The following is a 16,730-nucleotide window of genomic DNA, read 5'->3' on the forward strand; positions in this document are numbered from 1 at the left end:
TTTTCTTGTGATTAATTTCTAGCTTTATAGCATTGTGATCAGAAAAGATGCTTATTATTTCAATCTTCTTAAATTTATAGAGGCTTGCCTTGTTTCCCAACATATGGTCTATCCTTGAGAACGTTCTGTGTGCACTTGAGAAAAATGTGTATTCTGCTGTTTTTGGATGGAGTGTTCTATATATGTCTATTAAGTCCAACTGGTCTAGCTTTTCATTTAATTCCACTATTTCCTTGTTGATTTTCTGTCTGGATGATCTATCCATTGATGTGAGTGGAGTGTTGAGATCCCCTACTATTATTGTATTATTATTAATATCTTCTTTTAGGTTTGTTAATAGTTGCTTTATGTTCTTTGGGGCTCCTGTGTTGGGTGCATAGATGTTTATGTGTTATTTCTTCTTGATGGAATGTCCCTTTGATCATTATATACTGCCTCTCTTTGTCTCTCTTTACCTGCCTTATCTTGAAGTCTTTGTCTGATACAAGTATGGCAACACCTGCTTTCTTTTGTTTGCCATTAGCTTCGAGTATCATCTTCCATCCCTTCACTCTAAGACTCTGTTTGTCATTGGAGCTGAGATGTGTTTCCTGGAGGCAGCATCTTGTTGGGTCTTGTTCTTTAATCTGTCTGACCACTCTGTATCCTTTTATTTACGTTTAGGGTGATTATTGATACATGAGGGCTTAATGCTGCCATTTTATTACTCGTTTTCTGGTTCTCCTGCATTTCCTCTGTTTCTCATCCTGTGTATTTTGGTCTCCAGTCGAGTTATGTAGTTTTTTATGTTATGTTTCTTTCTTTTCTCCTTATTTATTATTTGTGTCTCTGTTATGCTTTTTTGTTTAGCGGTTACCATGAGATTTGTATTCAAAATCTTGTGGATAAGATAGTCCATTTTCTGATGGCCTCTTATTTCCTTAGACTAAACTGATTTTAGTCCCTGTCCTCCTCCCCTCCTAAGTTGTTTTTCCCACATCTTGTTCCATCTTGTGTTGTGAGTTTGTGTTTAAAGTGACAAGATTATCTTTGTTTTGGTGTTTTCCTTCCTTTTATCTTTAATACTATACTTGAATATTTGCTATCCTATTCTGATTCTGTCTCCTTATTTATCTCCTTACCCTGTGCTTTGTGATCCCTTTCTCCCTTTTGGTTTTTTTTGTTTTCAGGTATGAGGGCCTTCTGGAGGATTTCTTGTAGGGGGGCGTCTCGTGGCTACTAACTCCCTTAGCTTATGTTTGTCTGGGAAGGTTTTTATTTCTCCATGATATCTGAAGCTTATTTTTGCTGGATAGAGTATTCTTGGATGGAAGTTTTTGTCCTTCAAAGATTTGAATATTACATTCCAGTCTCTCCTAGCCTGTAAGGTTTCTGCAGAGAAATCTGCTGAAAGCCTGATAGGGGTTCCTTTGTAGGTCGTTTACTTCTGCCTTGCTGCCCTGAGTATTCTTTCTTTGTCATTCACTTTTGCCAGTTTCACTACTATATGCCTTGCAGTAGGTTCTTTTTACATTGACATATTTAGGAGATCTGGTACCCTCTTCCACATGAATTTACATCTTCTTCCCTAGGTTTGGGAAGTCCTTTGCTGTTATTTCATTGAACAAGCTTCCTACTCCATTCTCCTTCTCTTCTCTTTCTTGAACCTATAATTCTTATGTTGCATTTCCTAATTGAATCGGATATTTCTCAGAGACTTTATTTCTTTTTAGCCTCAGTTCTCTCTCCTCCTCTGTCTGGAGCATTTCAACATGTCTATCTTCGATTATACTGATACAGTCCTCTATGGTATCTACTTGAGCATTCAGGGAATCCATATTTTTTATTTCTTCCATTGTGTCTTTCATCTCTAATATTTCTGATTGATTGTTCTTTATAGTTGCAATCTCTTTTGTGAAGTAGCTCCCGAACTCGCTAAATTGTTCTCTACACTCTCTTTTACCTAGTTGAGTTTTTTGATGATAGCTATTTTGAATTCTTTGTCATTTAGATTACATATTTCTGTGTCCTCAGGACTGATTTCTGGGTACTTGTCATTTTCTTTCTGGTCTGGAGATCTAATATAATGTTTGATATTGCTAGAGGGAGTGGCTCTGTTTTTTTGCATCCTGGTGTTAGTTGGTCAAAGTTACCACCTATTGCCACTGGGTAGTGGTCAAGAGCCGTATATTCTGAGCCCTCTGCCTTCCACAAGATCCCAGGCAGTAGAACTGGCACTGGGTGGGTGAGGGGAGGGGTGCTTTCTCCTGCATACTTTCAGAGTTTTCTCGCTCTGCCCTTGCTGTCTGCTCTCCTGGGGTGTTGCCTTGATGAGGTCATCCCCTGTGAAAGTTTTCATCCCCATAGAGGGAAGCCCTCTAGACTGCAGGAGCCCACCAGGGATCCTTGATGTTCTTGTGAACGAATGTCCCCTGCCCCATTCCTTCCCTCTTGGTGGCCTCCTGTGATCTCAGATCGCAGTCTTTAGGGGAGGGAGTGAAGTTTTTTTTTACCTTGTTGCATCTCCTCCGAGGGGGGTCCAGCCTCTCCATCCTCTGTGGTATGGCTGCATGTCTCTCTGACGTTTTTTGTGTTGTGTTTGGATGTCCTTTGTTGGAGTATGAATGTCCTTTTCGTTCTATCGTGGAGGGGAGAGATTATTGGGTAGCTCACACTGCCATGATGCTGACCTCCCTCTCTGAAAATTGACTTTTTTTTTTACCTGATAACAACTCAAAATTTTTAGCTGCCTTCATGATAGTCATAGCTGTAAACTTCTAGGTCAGTTTTACCAACTGCTAGTTCCTTTTTTTTCAAACTTCAGTCTCCGTTATGTGTTGTGAGATGAAATATCTGCTTCTGTGATTTTAAAAGCATATTCTCCCAAGAGTCCAGCACTGTTGAATTATTTTGTGTATGTGATGAAGAAATCTTTGCAGAGCAACCAAGATCCCTATTTTATAAACCTCTTAAGTCTGAATTTCAGCCTTGATCAATATTAATTCAGGCCCATGTATTTGACAGTATATGATTTTGAGCTAGTAACATCTTTACGACATATGAAGTATAAGAGTAATTTTTCTGCTGGACTGGTGCCCAGAAGTGCTAAGCAATTGAAGAGCAGCTTAGAACTCCTAGTTAAATATGGAAGATTGTACACACATTTACCTCTTCTCCTTTCTAAGCTCCTAAAATGAGAATGGAAGAAAAAAACTTTTAAAAAGTTATTAAACCACAAGGACAAAGAGACGGAAGTGGTTGAGAGATTTCAACACATTTCTGGAAGTCAGGAAGCAGATGGAGCACTGGCAACTTTCTTAGCAGAGTAGAGGAAGTTCAAACCCACATACTCGTCAAGGGTGGTTGTGACAAGGGTTGAGTCAATTTGCTGGACAAACCCTGCAAATCTTGGCATTTGGAAGATGTCACAGAAGATGGACTGAAGCAATGGGCTAAAGCTTCGGGGGGGGGGGGATTGTTTAAAAGTTTGATTACAAAACAATCAAATGCCTGGTTCCTCATCTTTGCTTGTGTTGCCAAGTGATTACTCTGTTGTATCTTGTAGAAAATGAAAAGTTTATCCTCTGGAGAAAGCACAGGAGAGAAGGTCCTGACTGTGCTGACACAGCTATGCTGTGGGGCCTCAAAACAGAGGAGCTAAGTAATCTGCATGGAGGCCCAAGGGACTCTCAGGCCTTTTCCCTTTCTGGCTTTTTGAAGCCAGCAGTTAGGTATGAATCTCCCCAGCTCCTCCAACTGAGGCAGAACGTGAGTGATGTCTTCATTAGAGAAATAGATTAGCTCCAGGAAAAAGATGCTTGATCTAATATTTAGAAGTCAGATAAGGCTAGCTTATCACTTTATCAACTCCTCAAATCCCACTTCCATTTATTCAAAAAGGGGGATATGGCAGTGAACAAACCAGGTAAGGCCCCTCCTGTTCTTGTGAGGAGAGAGAGGCAGTAGATGATTGTGAGGTGTGCCAGGTGGTGCTCAGGGCGAAGAGTTGGGGCAAAGAGAGCAAAGTAAGGGCAGGGCGATGTGCCCTGTTATACAGAGTGTTGAGGGAAGGCCTCTTGGAGGAGGGGTTGGAGCAGCCTTCAATGATGTGAGGAGCAAGGCATGCTGGTGTTGGGGGATGTGCATTCCAGGCAAGACAGGAGAGGGTGTGGTGTGTTTGTGTGACGAGGTCAGTGTTGCTAGAGAGATGAGTGGAGGATAATGTTAGGGAGGAAGTCAGAGAGTGGGTGAGAAGCAATAGTGAGGGGCCTAACAGGCCCGGTGAGGACTTGGACTATCCCACGTGAGGTTGGAAGACACTGACGGGTTTTGAGTGGAGGAATGACAGGGTCTAACTGATGTTTTAAAAAAATGACTGTGCAGAGGACAGATTGAGTGGGACAAGGGCTGAAACAAGAACAGTTAGAAAGCTTTTCCAGTTGTCCAGGTAGGAGAAGATGTTGACTTGGGCTGCTGTGGTAGTGGAGGAAGAGGTAAGCGGTGCTTGGGTTTGGGCTGTCTTGGGTTCAAAAGTGATATTATTTGCTGATGAATTGGATGTGCATCGTGAACAAGGAAGCGCAGTTAAGGGTGATGCCAGGGTTTTTGTCTTGCATGAGGCTGTTGCCATTTTCTGAGCTATGGCTGTGTAGAACACTGGGGAAGAGAAATGGGGCTTTTGTATTTTGTTTTAGTTTGCTTTAGGGATTTGCTTGGGCACATGCACATGCGTGTGTATGTGTGTGGTGTATGCGTTTGAGTCAAGAGTGATAGGCCACAGTCTTCCATGCACATGTGGGGATTCCCCTCAGCGTTTTAGTGCCTTACTGTCAAACCTGAATGGGCAGCCAAGGGTTCCCAGATTTTGAAGAAAGCCTCCACAAGAGGAGACAAAACCTGTCCAAAAACAGAGTGTAGAAAATGGAGACATTGGAGAGAATAGCGGCAATCTTAAAAAGAGAAAAGGAAAAGGAAATGAACAACAACAAAAACTCATAATATCCTCGGAATGAAGGAAAGATAATGAATCTGTGAAACAAAAACAAGACACCCGTAAAGAAAGAATAATCAGAACAGGAAAGTTATTGAAAAAGAAAATGTGGTAACTAAAACAAAACTTTCAGTAAAACAGCTGGAATATAAACTTAAGAAAATAACTCCTAAAATAGAACCAAAGCATAGGAAATTAAGAAGATCAGTCTAAGAGTACCATTATGTCACAGGCATAACCAGCCTCCAAGATAACCCCCAAGGATCCTCACCTCCTTGTAACCAGGCCCTTGTGTGGTCTCCTCCTGCAATGAATAAGGGCTGACCTGCATGGGCAACCAAACTGCCAAGTCACAGTATGTGACTTTTTTTTCCTCTTAAAGATTGGCACCTGAGCTGCTATCTGTTGCCAATCTTTTTTTTTATTCTTCTCCCCAAAGCCCTCCAGTACATAGTTGTATATTGTAGTTGTAGGTCCTTCTGGTTGTGCTGTATGGGTTGCCACCTGAGCATGGCTTGACCAACAGTGCTAGGTTCACCCCCAGGATCCAAACCAGTGAAACCCTGGGCTGCTGAAGCAGAGCACGTGAATTTAACCACTCGGCCACTGGGTCGGCCCCACACAGTGTGGGACTTTTGAGGCTAGGTCATAAAAGACATGACTGCTTCTGCCTTGGTCTCTTGGATCACTGGCTCTTGGGGAAGCCAGCTGCCACATCATGAGGACACTTAAGCAGCCCCGTGGAGAGGAGCCGACTTGCCAGCATCATCTTGCCAGCCATGTGAGTCAACCACCTTGGAAGTAGATCTTCCAGCTGAGGCCCAGACGTCATGGAGCAGAGATAGAGCATCTCTGCTGTGCTGTCAGAATTCCCTATCCACAGATGCTGTGAGCATAATAAATGAATATTGTTTTTTTAGCCATACAGTTTTGCTGTGATTTGTTACACATCAGTTGATAACTAACACATTCACTAATCAGGATTCTGGGAAAATATAGCAGAAAAAATTGCGGGGGAGTGGGGGAAAATGACCAAAGAAATAAAGTAAGAAAATTTCCCAGAAGCAAAGACATGAGTCTTCAGATTAAAGAAGCCTGCATGTACACATGAATAAAATATAGATCCACTATGAAGCATATTATTTTGAAATTTTATAATACAATTTAAAAAGAGAAGATATCAAAAAGGTTCTGTAGGAAAAATTACCAACAATTGTGTGTCAGAATCACATGAACCTTCTCAGCAATGCTGATGGCTAGAAGATTGTGGAGTCATGTTTTTAAAGTTCTAGGGGAAAGTGTTTTTAACCTAGATTGTTTTACCCAGCCAAAAATCAGTCAAGTGTGAGGGTATACTGAACCCTTACTTAGGAAGCTGCCTAAGGATGTGTCTCAGCAAGTTGAGAAAGCCCAGTAGAAGACATGGATGATGGAGGGGATGAAAGATGAGTCCCAGGATCATAGTTGCACGTGGTCAGACCAGGCCAGGCTGAAGCAAGGGTCAAGGGTGGTGGGAGTTGGAGTTGGGCTTAGTGGGTGAAGAAGGAATTGATAGATGATTTGGTGTGTTTGTATGATTACATCAATTATTAATAAGTTTAGGGGGTATCTGTTGGAGCTTTTGTACAAAGTAATAATAGATATATAGAAAACTAAGAAGACAAAAGACAGTTATTAATTCCAGGTTGTGAAAGAAAACAGAATTGCAGTTCACTCAGCACTCAAGAAATATTTACGCAGTCTTAATAGTGTAAATACTATTGATTTAACAGAAAATTAGGATATAACTATATTGGGAGAATGAGTGGAGGGCACTGAGTGTGGTGGTATAAAAGTCCTCAGGACCATGATAAGAAGTCAATGACAATGTCTAAAGTTACTGAAGCAAAGAAATATCAAAACTCTCATTACCTTCAAATGTGGGGATAAGTTCTAGAATAAACCGCTAGAAGAGTTGCAGTATATTGCTTTTCAGGGGTGAAGCTGGGTGAGACATAGAACTTCTTATTTTTATTATAAGCCAGTAAGTATTATGTCCACATTTAATAAAAACAATTTTTTAAAACCTTGAAGGAAAATAGTTAGTTAAAGCTGATGTTGATGTAACAGTAGAAACATTATAATTTAACCCCCTTCTCTTTTTGTTCTCTCCATTTCACTGGAGAAGAAAGAAGCTGTAGAAAGGAAAGTGATCTCTATTACCTCAAGTTAATGTATTCCCAGGACTAAAAATTTGTAATTTCTCGTCTTGAGCAGCACTCTGGTGATGACTACACTGTGTATCTCGTTCACTTCTGTCATGATCCCTTTTTGTTTTATATTCTGGAAATGATTTTGACAAATGTTGCTAAGGAGTAGGTAAACGCTCTTTAATTTTCTTTGGATACAGAATGAAACTCTTTTATTGCCAATGCACCTCAAGATAATTTTCCTCATAAATAAAGAGAAGTGGTTATAATATAGGAAGTTGGGTTCTGTGTAATAAGTATCCATTTTTTTGTTCCTTAAAATGTTCTTGGTGTTTTTCATAAGCAAGAATAATGAAAATAGGAACTGTTTCTCGGTCACTTTAATGTATTTGCCTTACTAATAAAAGAAAATGGTTGTAATAAAGGAAGTTGGATTTTGTGTAATGAGTTCCAGTTGTTTTTGTCTCTAACAATGTCCCTGTCTTTATTAGAAGCGTTAGTAATGCAGAGTTAGCCCTCCCGGCCTGGTTTTATGAGGGAAGGGTTACTACTTGTTGAGTTACTTGCAGTTTCCTGCTTCTCTGAGTCTTCACAGCATGTGGAAAGCTTCACTAAAAAAAAATACAACCTTGCGGCCAGCCTGGTGGCGCAGCGGTTAAGTACGCATGTTCTGCTTCAGCAGCCTGGGGTTCGCTGGTTCGGGTCCCGGGTATGGACATGGCACCGCTTGGCACGCCATGCTGTGGTAGACGTCTCACATATAAAGTAGGAGAAGATGGGCACGGATGTTAGCTCAGGGCCAGTCTTCCTCAGCAAAAAGAGGGAGATTGGCAGATGTTAGCTCAGGGCTAATCTTCCTAAAAAAAAAAAAATCAACCTCTATTATTTTTAATGGCTTTATTTTTTTCTGGTCATAAATAATCTATATCCTGATATATTTTAAGTAAAACAGAAATACGAATTACATCATTATGTAACTGTGGTCTGCCAATGGACTAGATAATAACCTTGTTTTCTTGTATATTACTAAAGTATAAAATATTTTAACAGTATATTTGAAAATCCTGACATATGTTTATTATTTTATCTATTTGATTTGGATATATTTATTACTCTTATTTGACCATGATTCAAGAAGTTTGAAAAAGTCAGGTGACAAAGTCTGAGTACATGTCTGTTTTTCTCTCTGTGAAGACTGGCACACAACCTTTTAACCGTGCAATGCTCTTCAATGTGGGCTTCAAAGAGGCCATGAAAGACAGCTTCTGGGACTGTGTAATTTTCCATGATGTGGATCATCTGCCCGAAAATGACAGAAACTATTACGGATGTGGAGAAATGCCACGTCATTTTGCAGCAAAGCTGGATAAATACATGTATATGTAAGTAATGTGCCATTTTCCTGATATCGTACCATATATTTGCAAAATTGTGGCATTGAAATGATGGCAGCATTACGTGTCTGGTTCTGAGAGTACTCAAGAGCCTAGAGTATCTTTAACTCCAGCCCGTCCTCTGTGGGACCCAGGATGTTCAGTTGCTTGTCGTGCATCTAGGTACTTCCTCACACAGAGGTTTGAGTGTAGAGTTGTGGGAAAGAGAGCCTGGTTTCTACAGTCAAGCAAATGTGGATTTAACTTCTGCTTTTCACACTTAACAGCCATAGGACTTGGTTGTCTTAGGACTCATATCTCTGAACATTGATTTCCTCGTTCATGGGAGTAGTGGAGCCCATCCATGGGGCTGCTGTGAGACTGCGTATGCTGGGCCTGCCCCATGTAGGTACATAGCTCTTGTTGGCTCCCATCTGTTTGCCCTCTCCTGGTGATGATTCAGTGCAGGGTAGGCCCTCTCTTCTGCAGTGTATCTTCTTCCTAAGCTATGAATTCTTGACTTGCCTTTAATAATAAGAAACAAATTTTTTCATTCTCTGTTTGGAGATATCTTGAAATGTAAACAGTCATTGGAACTGTGACAGTAACTTAAATTGACGTTAAAGCATGCAGGTCTAATTTGGGAAGGAGATCACGGTTTTCATTGGCTAATGAAAGTGGAAAGAAGAGAAAATAGCCTGGAGCAGGGGGGAGGTTGCCTACATCACAATTTTGCCTGCTGCCGGAGCTACACAGTAGAGTGAGGCAAAAAGCATCAGTGACATGGCCAGGTGAATCAGCACTGAAACAGGAAAGGCCACCAATTTTTATTTTGCTGGTTGTTGTCATCATTAGAAAACCTTTTCCTTACTACTACAGGACCTGAACTCCAAGTCTGGCTTTACCTTGGGAAGGTCATCCAGGTTCAGGATCTGATTTTTAGCACTTCCAGAAACTCAGTTTTTGGTCAGCCTGCTAGAGTCAAATTAGATTCAGAGTAATTGATTTTCACTAAAAAATATCATAAAGGTCATACAAACTAAGAATTCTAAATTAATCTTTTTACTTGAAAATATTAATTTCTAATGAATAAAATATTCGTATCTACCCAGATTAATCCCAGTGTCAGTTGGGTATCTTGGAAGTTTGAATAGAAATTAGAATGTAGCTTAGGGAGAAGGGCGGCAGATCAAGGAATGGGCTGGAGAGTGCATAGATGTCAGGCCACGGGGTGAGGCTTGATGCAGCATCCCTGCCCCACAGTGGTGCCCGCACTCTGATGGCTGCTGACCAGAAAGGTCAGGTCCCCAGATTAGTGTCTTTCTCCTTTTGGACAGTGTAAGGTAAATGCTAGTAGTAGTGATTTTTGGTTGTCGAGCTTCAATTTTCTGTTCTTTTGATAAAATGAAAGTATAATAGATAACTGATCTTTTTCAGTTCTGGGTATAGTGCAATCAGTTGTTTCCACTTAAGCAAAACACTAAATAGAATTAACGTACTTGCCAGTTTATATGTGTCAAGGAATGTGTGTACATGCGTGCGTGCACCCCCACCTCCCCAATATCTACCTATCTACTGATCTCAGGTTTCTCTCAAACCACTAGCCTGGGCAAGAATAATCCAACTGGTGTGGGAAACACAACAGTGCCACTAGTGCTTACTGGCCCTATTGAACCCCAACCTGTGTCATTACAAGAATCCTAACTTCACAAGTGCGAGCCTTGTGAGGTCTCCTGGGACACTGTGGTTGTCTCTGTAGTCAGTTTTGCTGTTACTGTCTTGGGGTGCCTTTGACCCAGGGTCGGGCCAAGATTACTTTCTCTTGCAACCCTAGAGTTCCCTGCAGGAGCTGCTTCTCCCATCTTCTGTGGCCACAAAGATCCCAACTGACAAATGGCGCTTCTTTCTTACAGGGAATGCCCAAGAGTCTCTTGAAAACAGCGAGCTCTGCTCCCTCCCTCTCTCTGAGGCAGCTCTGCTATAGTTCTGGCCAGATTTCCCTCAGCCTGCTTTGCAGATGCTGTGCTGGGTCGTGTTTTCTCTGCTGGCCCTCCACACTTTCTGGCTTCTTAAGGGGCTCTGCACCCTACTCTCCAACAGCACATTTGGGGCCACAGGAGTCATTCAGGACCACGAGTCTGGGGATGCTACCACGACAGCCAGAAAATCAATCTATATCTAAACGAATAAACTTAGTTTTACAGATTCGTTGGGTTATTTGTTAAGGAAAGGCAAAGAAAATAAAATCCAAATTTAAACAGTTATTTCTCAGAGAAAGATAAGTATTGTGTGCTCTCATTTATATGTGGAATCCAAAAAAAGAAAATGGAACTCATAGATACAGAGCAGACTGGTAATTGCCAGAGGTGGGCTTAGGGGTTCAGTGAAATGGGTGAAGGGAGTCAAAAGGTACAAACTTCCAGTTATAGGATAAATAAATCCTAGAGATGAAATGTACAGCATGGTGACTACAGTTAATAATACTGTGTTCCATGTTTGAAAGTAATTAGGAGAGTGGATCTTGAAAGCTCTCGTTACAAGAAAAAAAAGAATTTTCTAATTATGTATAGTGATGGATGGTAACTAGACTTATTTTAGTAATCATTTCACAATATATACATATCAAATTACTATGTTGTACACCTAAAACTACTACAGCGTTATATGTCAACTATATCTCAATAAAAAAAGTTATTTCTTTAAATATTAATACATTAAAAATAAATATAAATATCATGAGTATTTGGGGAGTATAATCCAAACAGATAAGATCATTATAGGAATAGGCAGCTAGTCATTTCAAAATTAAATGCTAGACTTGCCTTTACTAATTATATATATCCTGGTCCGTATAGTAAATAATGCATTTATAATTAAGTTCAGTTAAATTAGAAAATTTTATTAGCTTAGCAACATCTAACATTGGATTGACAGCTATTGATGTATTTAATCAAGTTTACTTTGGTGTGAAAATATACAATTCTTGAACACTGGGTTTTCAGTCTTATAAAGTAACAATACTAAGTATTAAATTTCAATTACCACAAGTGTTTTATGTAACACATTTAGATGTACTTGTTTCACTGGAATAAAAAAATGTTTTGTTTCTTGGTATACTTTACATTTCCCAGAATATGATTTAATCAACATAGTTGTTTATATGGTAAATGTGCAGAGCGCACATAAAAGACTGACAACTTGATTCATATGGTCAACTGTTTTGATTTCATTTTTAGAATGTTGTATTCTGTGTTCTTTTTTAGTCTTCCATATAAAGAGTTTTTTGGTGGTGTAAGTGGACTGACAGTGGAGCAATTTCAGAAGATCAATGGTTTTCCTAATGCCTTCTGGGGATGGGGAGGAGAAGATGATGACCTTTGGAATAGGTATGTTGAGGTACAAATTGCTTAACAATAGAATTCCTATAAATTTCCTTTCAACTAGGTAAATTGTACTTTCCTATTTCAAGCAAAGATTCTTTGAGATGGAAAATTTTTGAGGTTCCTAAATCTTATTTTGTGTTTCTCCCTTTTTTCATTGAGTGTGTTCTGAAATTATTGACAATACATGCATTAGAGCATTCTTTTGCATTTTAAATTGAACTCATGTAATCAATTTTTATGTCGGATTTTATTTATATTTTCATTTCCATATATTGTATTGTAGAGTTCACTATGCTGGATATAATGTAACAAGACCTGAGGGAGACTTAGGGAAATACAAGTCTATTCCTCATCATCATCGAGGTGAAGTCCAGTTTTTAGGACGGTAAGTTTAATAGCATCTTCAGATACCAAAGGTTCAAAATTATTTAATGTTTGAAAGATTTTTAAAAATTCATGGCACCCCCAAAAAAATCTTCTGAAGGGAATTTTCTGTTGGTATCATTTTTCTTTATAGAAGTAAAGCATTTTTGTGCTTGTTTGAAGAGATATGCATGTATATCTCTTCATGCGTATACATACATATTTATGCATATATGCATAAATACATGCAAGTATATGCATATATTTATATGCATAAATACACATGTAGTTATGTTGTATTAAAGAGCCCAGTTAACTATTTATATAAAAAGTGTTTCCTTAATGTAAAACATAACACCTTTTATTTCTTGAGGATGTCTTAAGTTGTAAGGGTGCAAAATAATTTTTTCAGGTGGCATTTTAAGCCTAGTAAAAATGCTGTCTTAGAGAATGGTTTAGAAAGATTTTTAATTATGCACGAGAACCAAAAGTTGCTTAAATGCTTTAATTATAAGAATGACCTTGAGCATATTCCTCATCAGTTTTTCTTTTTGAGCATGTTTCCATTACTTTTCATTTTTTTCTCTAATGCTATAGGTATAAATTACTAAGATATTCAAAAGAGCGTCAGTACATCGATGGGTTGAACAATTTAATATATACGCCAAAAATACTGGTTGATAGGTTGTATACAAATATATCTGTAAACCTCATGCCAGAGTTAGCTCCAATCGAAGACTATTAAAAGACATAGCTCTCGTGGCAAGATAGACCACAATGCTGGATTATAAACTTGGAGTGCGCTCTTAATGGAGGTCAGCAAATGGATGTGTCGCGGTGCCCTGTTCTGTGAGAAGAAGAGCCAGCAGTCCTCAGTGTTCACAGTGTGGGGTTATATACAGTCAGTCTTCTCCCACCCATCCTCTACTCTGTGACACACCCTCATGGTGAGCACTGCAGAGACCACATGCCATTGCTTAAGTCTGGAAGTTAAGAGAGCTCCCTACAAAGAGAAAATTTTTATACTAAAATCTATAATTCAAGAGAATGCTTTATTTCCGTTTAAACATATTTTGTACATATGTGATGTAAATTAATGTGTTCAAATTGTTGAAAAATAAGATGTGTTGCAATTTTGCATGTGATTGGTTATGCCTTTATTGGACTTTTATAGACTTTTTTTTATTTGCATGGAATACAACAGTGTAAATTTATGTCACTAAAAAAGGTTAACCCTTGTGTCAAATGAAGGAACTGTCAATAATTGACAGCCAACTAATAGAGTAAACTGTTATACTAGTTTTGAGCTTTAGACCTTCAGCCTTTTGTGTGGGAGAAGTCACAGCTTTCCTAGTGTTTCAAAGGGTAAGAAGAAAGGGCTTAAACGCTTTTCTTCCTGCCTGTTTTTTTTTCTTGCTTGCAGTCTCATCAGATTTTGCTAAATCACAACCACATTGTTTATGCATATTGCATGAGTATTACCGAGAAAATCTTAAAAGTTGTGATGTGACATGATATAAAGGACCTCTTTATGCTAAATGTCTTTCATGTACCTCTGGTGTAAGTGTCAGGGATTTTGTGCCTCAAAAAATGTTCCTAAGGTTGTGTGTGTTTATACACTGTATTTTTTTTTTAGTTAGTTCATAGTGCACAGCACTTTTATTTCCAGTTCAGAAGAGCCAAAAAAATCTTCATCTTGAAAAACTCAAAGCAATTTTTTTTAAAAGAATGAGTTATGGAAAATCCAGTAGTACTTATAATATACAAATGAATTCTACTATTAGATAAGAAATTAAATGTTCTATTTTTATGAAGATAAATGCTTAGTAGATAACAAATTTTAAGTTTAATCCTCAGACTCTTAGAATTTCAGGTTTGGAAGAGATCCTTTTTGATGTTGGTCAATTTCATTTGAACTATACATAATTTTTTCATTTTTAAGAAGTTACATCTCTGGTGTTAATTATTAAAATCTCACTCAGAGCATAATTTAATAGAATTCTATTAAAACACATAGTCAGTTATTTAAATGCATTGATGTTATAAGACACTTCTTTGAAAACAGATCTTACGACTTGACATTATGTTACTTTATCTTAAATTTGAATGAAGTTTTCATGGCAAAACCAAACAATATCCTTATTTTGAAAATTATCAATTATTGTTAACCAAAGATTCTTTAAAATGTCTTGATATTTTCACAAATTTAAAACAAAAAATTGTGTGTCTATAAAATGAATCTTTAACAACAGTAAAGAACAATGGAAATCTATAAATGAGAGATGTTTGGATAACATTTGCCTCATGGATTGTTCACCTAAAACAGAAGTAAGGTTATTTATCTCAGATTGTAAGTTTAATTTTGAAGTGTCATTTTCTGTGGCAATATTGGTAACAAGGATGACCACAAGCCAAATTATAAAATAATTGAAATTCTTATTTGAGAAAACTGGTAGCTCTCTGTTATGATACCAAGCAGAATTTTTCCACATTTATTTCTTAGAAATAGTTCCAAAATGTTTGTCTTTCATTTTTTTGCTGGTACTCAAAATAATGAAAAATCAAACCTTCTGAAAAGTAAGATATTTATTCTTAATTTATGTATCTGTTCTTTTCTGTCTCTCACAGCCAATGTGGTTAATTCGATGAAATGAAAGAAAGTAGATTGGGAAAGTTAACGTTTGTTGATCACTAACAAGATAAAGATAGTAGGGGCATAGTTGCATAATTAACCCAAGAATACTTCAGTTTTTCAGTCATGGGGAAAATTAGGGTTGTTCCTGAGTCTTATTAGGAAAATATATTTTTCTCTTTTTAATGTGGAGCTGCCTACTTTTGGAATCTTTTTATTTTGATGTACATTTTACAGTTTTGAAACTCAGTTCTACTAGTATCTGCCTTATTTTCTTTGATTAAATCTAATAATCATTTTTGTTTAGGAGTGGGCCATGAATATTTTGCTTTTTTTCAGTTTTGAATATGGTGTGTCATCCTGTGAAAACCATCTCATTAGTTTGCTTTTGTTTTTAAGTGCAGGCCTAAAATTGATTTTTGCCTATGAATAGTGAGTTTTATATGTTTCCATAAAAGTGACGGAGCTTTGCCCACTTGTCTTCATTGTGTGAAAATAAATCTATTCCATAAAAAATAACAGATATATTGCAGATGCAAACTATCTTCTTTATAGTTATGTTGGGTGGATTTATTAGTGAACAGGGATTGATGGCCCCCTCCATCAGAAGAAATGCTAGGGAAGTCTACAGAAAAAGTATTACATTGTTTCTAAAGAAATCAAGGCAGGCAAATTGAAACCTTTCTAAAACTAGGAAGACGTCCTCTGATAACTTATCTGTTGTCTTTCTTAGTCTCAAGGTCAGGAAACATATATGTGGACATAGCGTTATTACGAGGTCCCTCTGGCACTACTGGGAAAGTTATACAGTGCCTTCAACTAGACAAAGAAGTGATGATGGATGGCCTGTTTGTAGAAGAAAAAAGGGAGAAGTGTGCACATTTATGTAACATCATGTCTCATTCACACTGGAGATAGTCATTTAAAACTTTGCCAAAACTAAGGTTTAATGAATAATTTTTTGGTCTAAATTTAAATTTGTTTTTCTTTTGTGAAAAGGTGTTCGGTAAGAAAACTTTATTTACAATATTATGTAAATACAAAATCATGTGTTAAAAACTTGCATATATTCCTTTCCCAGCCAAGACATTGTTAGCCATTTTAAAACAAAATGGAAGAGTATCCAATACAATATTCTCCTTCTTTTGGAGGCTCCCTACAAGTGAAAGGAGATTTTTTGTCATTTTATTTGGCTTTTGCTTCTCTCTGTTATATTTCTTTATGTACTTTTCACATAGATACTACACTCTAAATTTACTGCCTTGTATTTGCAAGTATGCCAATTGAGAGAACTAAAATGGTCATCCTGTTGTTTATCAGAAAGAGGAAGTGTACTTAAGATTATTTTATTTATTAAGATCTGAAAGGCTTCTACATAAATGCACTGAAATAAATGCTAGTAATTTCTTATACTCTCATTTTTTTTTTTTTTGCTTCTCATGGAAATGTTTGTACTTTTTTATCATTGTCTTTTATGAAATATAATGTTCTAAAGACTTTGTGTGATGATGTAATTATTTTCTCTCAGGAACTTTTTTGGGTTTTTTGTTGCTGTTGTATTTGTTTTCCTAAATTTCAAGTGAATTATTGATGAATACCTTGGTTGCACTAGGATTGCAACATGATCATAAGGGGATCACAGCTCTGCCTTTGCAACATTCAGTTAAATACAGCTTTTACCTCGGAAGAGACACTGTAATATTTAAATATTTTTCATCAATACAGTTAGTAATTTATTGTATCAAGATGAATATTTAAGAAGTCATTTTTAGCATAGCTTGTCTTCTCCCTACACAACTTCAGTAAACTAAGCTGGCGTGT

The 16,730-nt window shown here is 37.7% G+C and overlaps 1 protein-coding gene across 2 annotated transcripts in view; it reads left to right on the plus strand.

Moving 5' to 3' along the window:
• Positions 1-16,730, plus strand: part of B4GALT6 (beta-1,4-galactosyltransferase 6) — a 79,222-nt gene that overhangs the window by 56,426 nt on the left and 6,066 nt on the right. Inside the window, exons 6-9 of one of the 2 annotated variants that reach the window (XM_046672050.1) lie at positions 8,353-8,540; positions 11,795-11,917; positions 12,198-12,299; positions 12,875-16,405. In XM_046672050.1, coding sequence (XP_046528006.1) covers positions 8,353-8,540; positions 11,795-11,917; positions 12,198-12,299; positions 12,875-13,022 — 561 coding nt within the window. In that variant the 3' untranslated portion in view covers positions 13,023-16,405. Of the gene's footprint in view, positions 1-8,352; positions 8,541-11,794; positions 11,918-12,197; positions 12,300-12,874; positions 16,406-16,730 lie in introns of those variants that run through there. The other variant, XM_046672051.1, reaches the window with a different exon arrangement.

This window comes from Equus quagga, chromosome 9 (genome assembly GCF_021613505.1).
Source record: "Equus quagga isolate Etosha38 chromosome 9, UCLA_HA_Equagga_1.0, whole genome shotgun sequence".
NCBI classification, from domain to species: domain Eukaryota; kingdom Metazoa; phylum Chordata; class Mammalia; order Perissodactyla; family Equidae; genus Equus; species Equus quagga.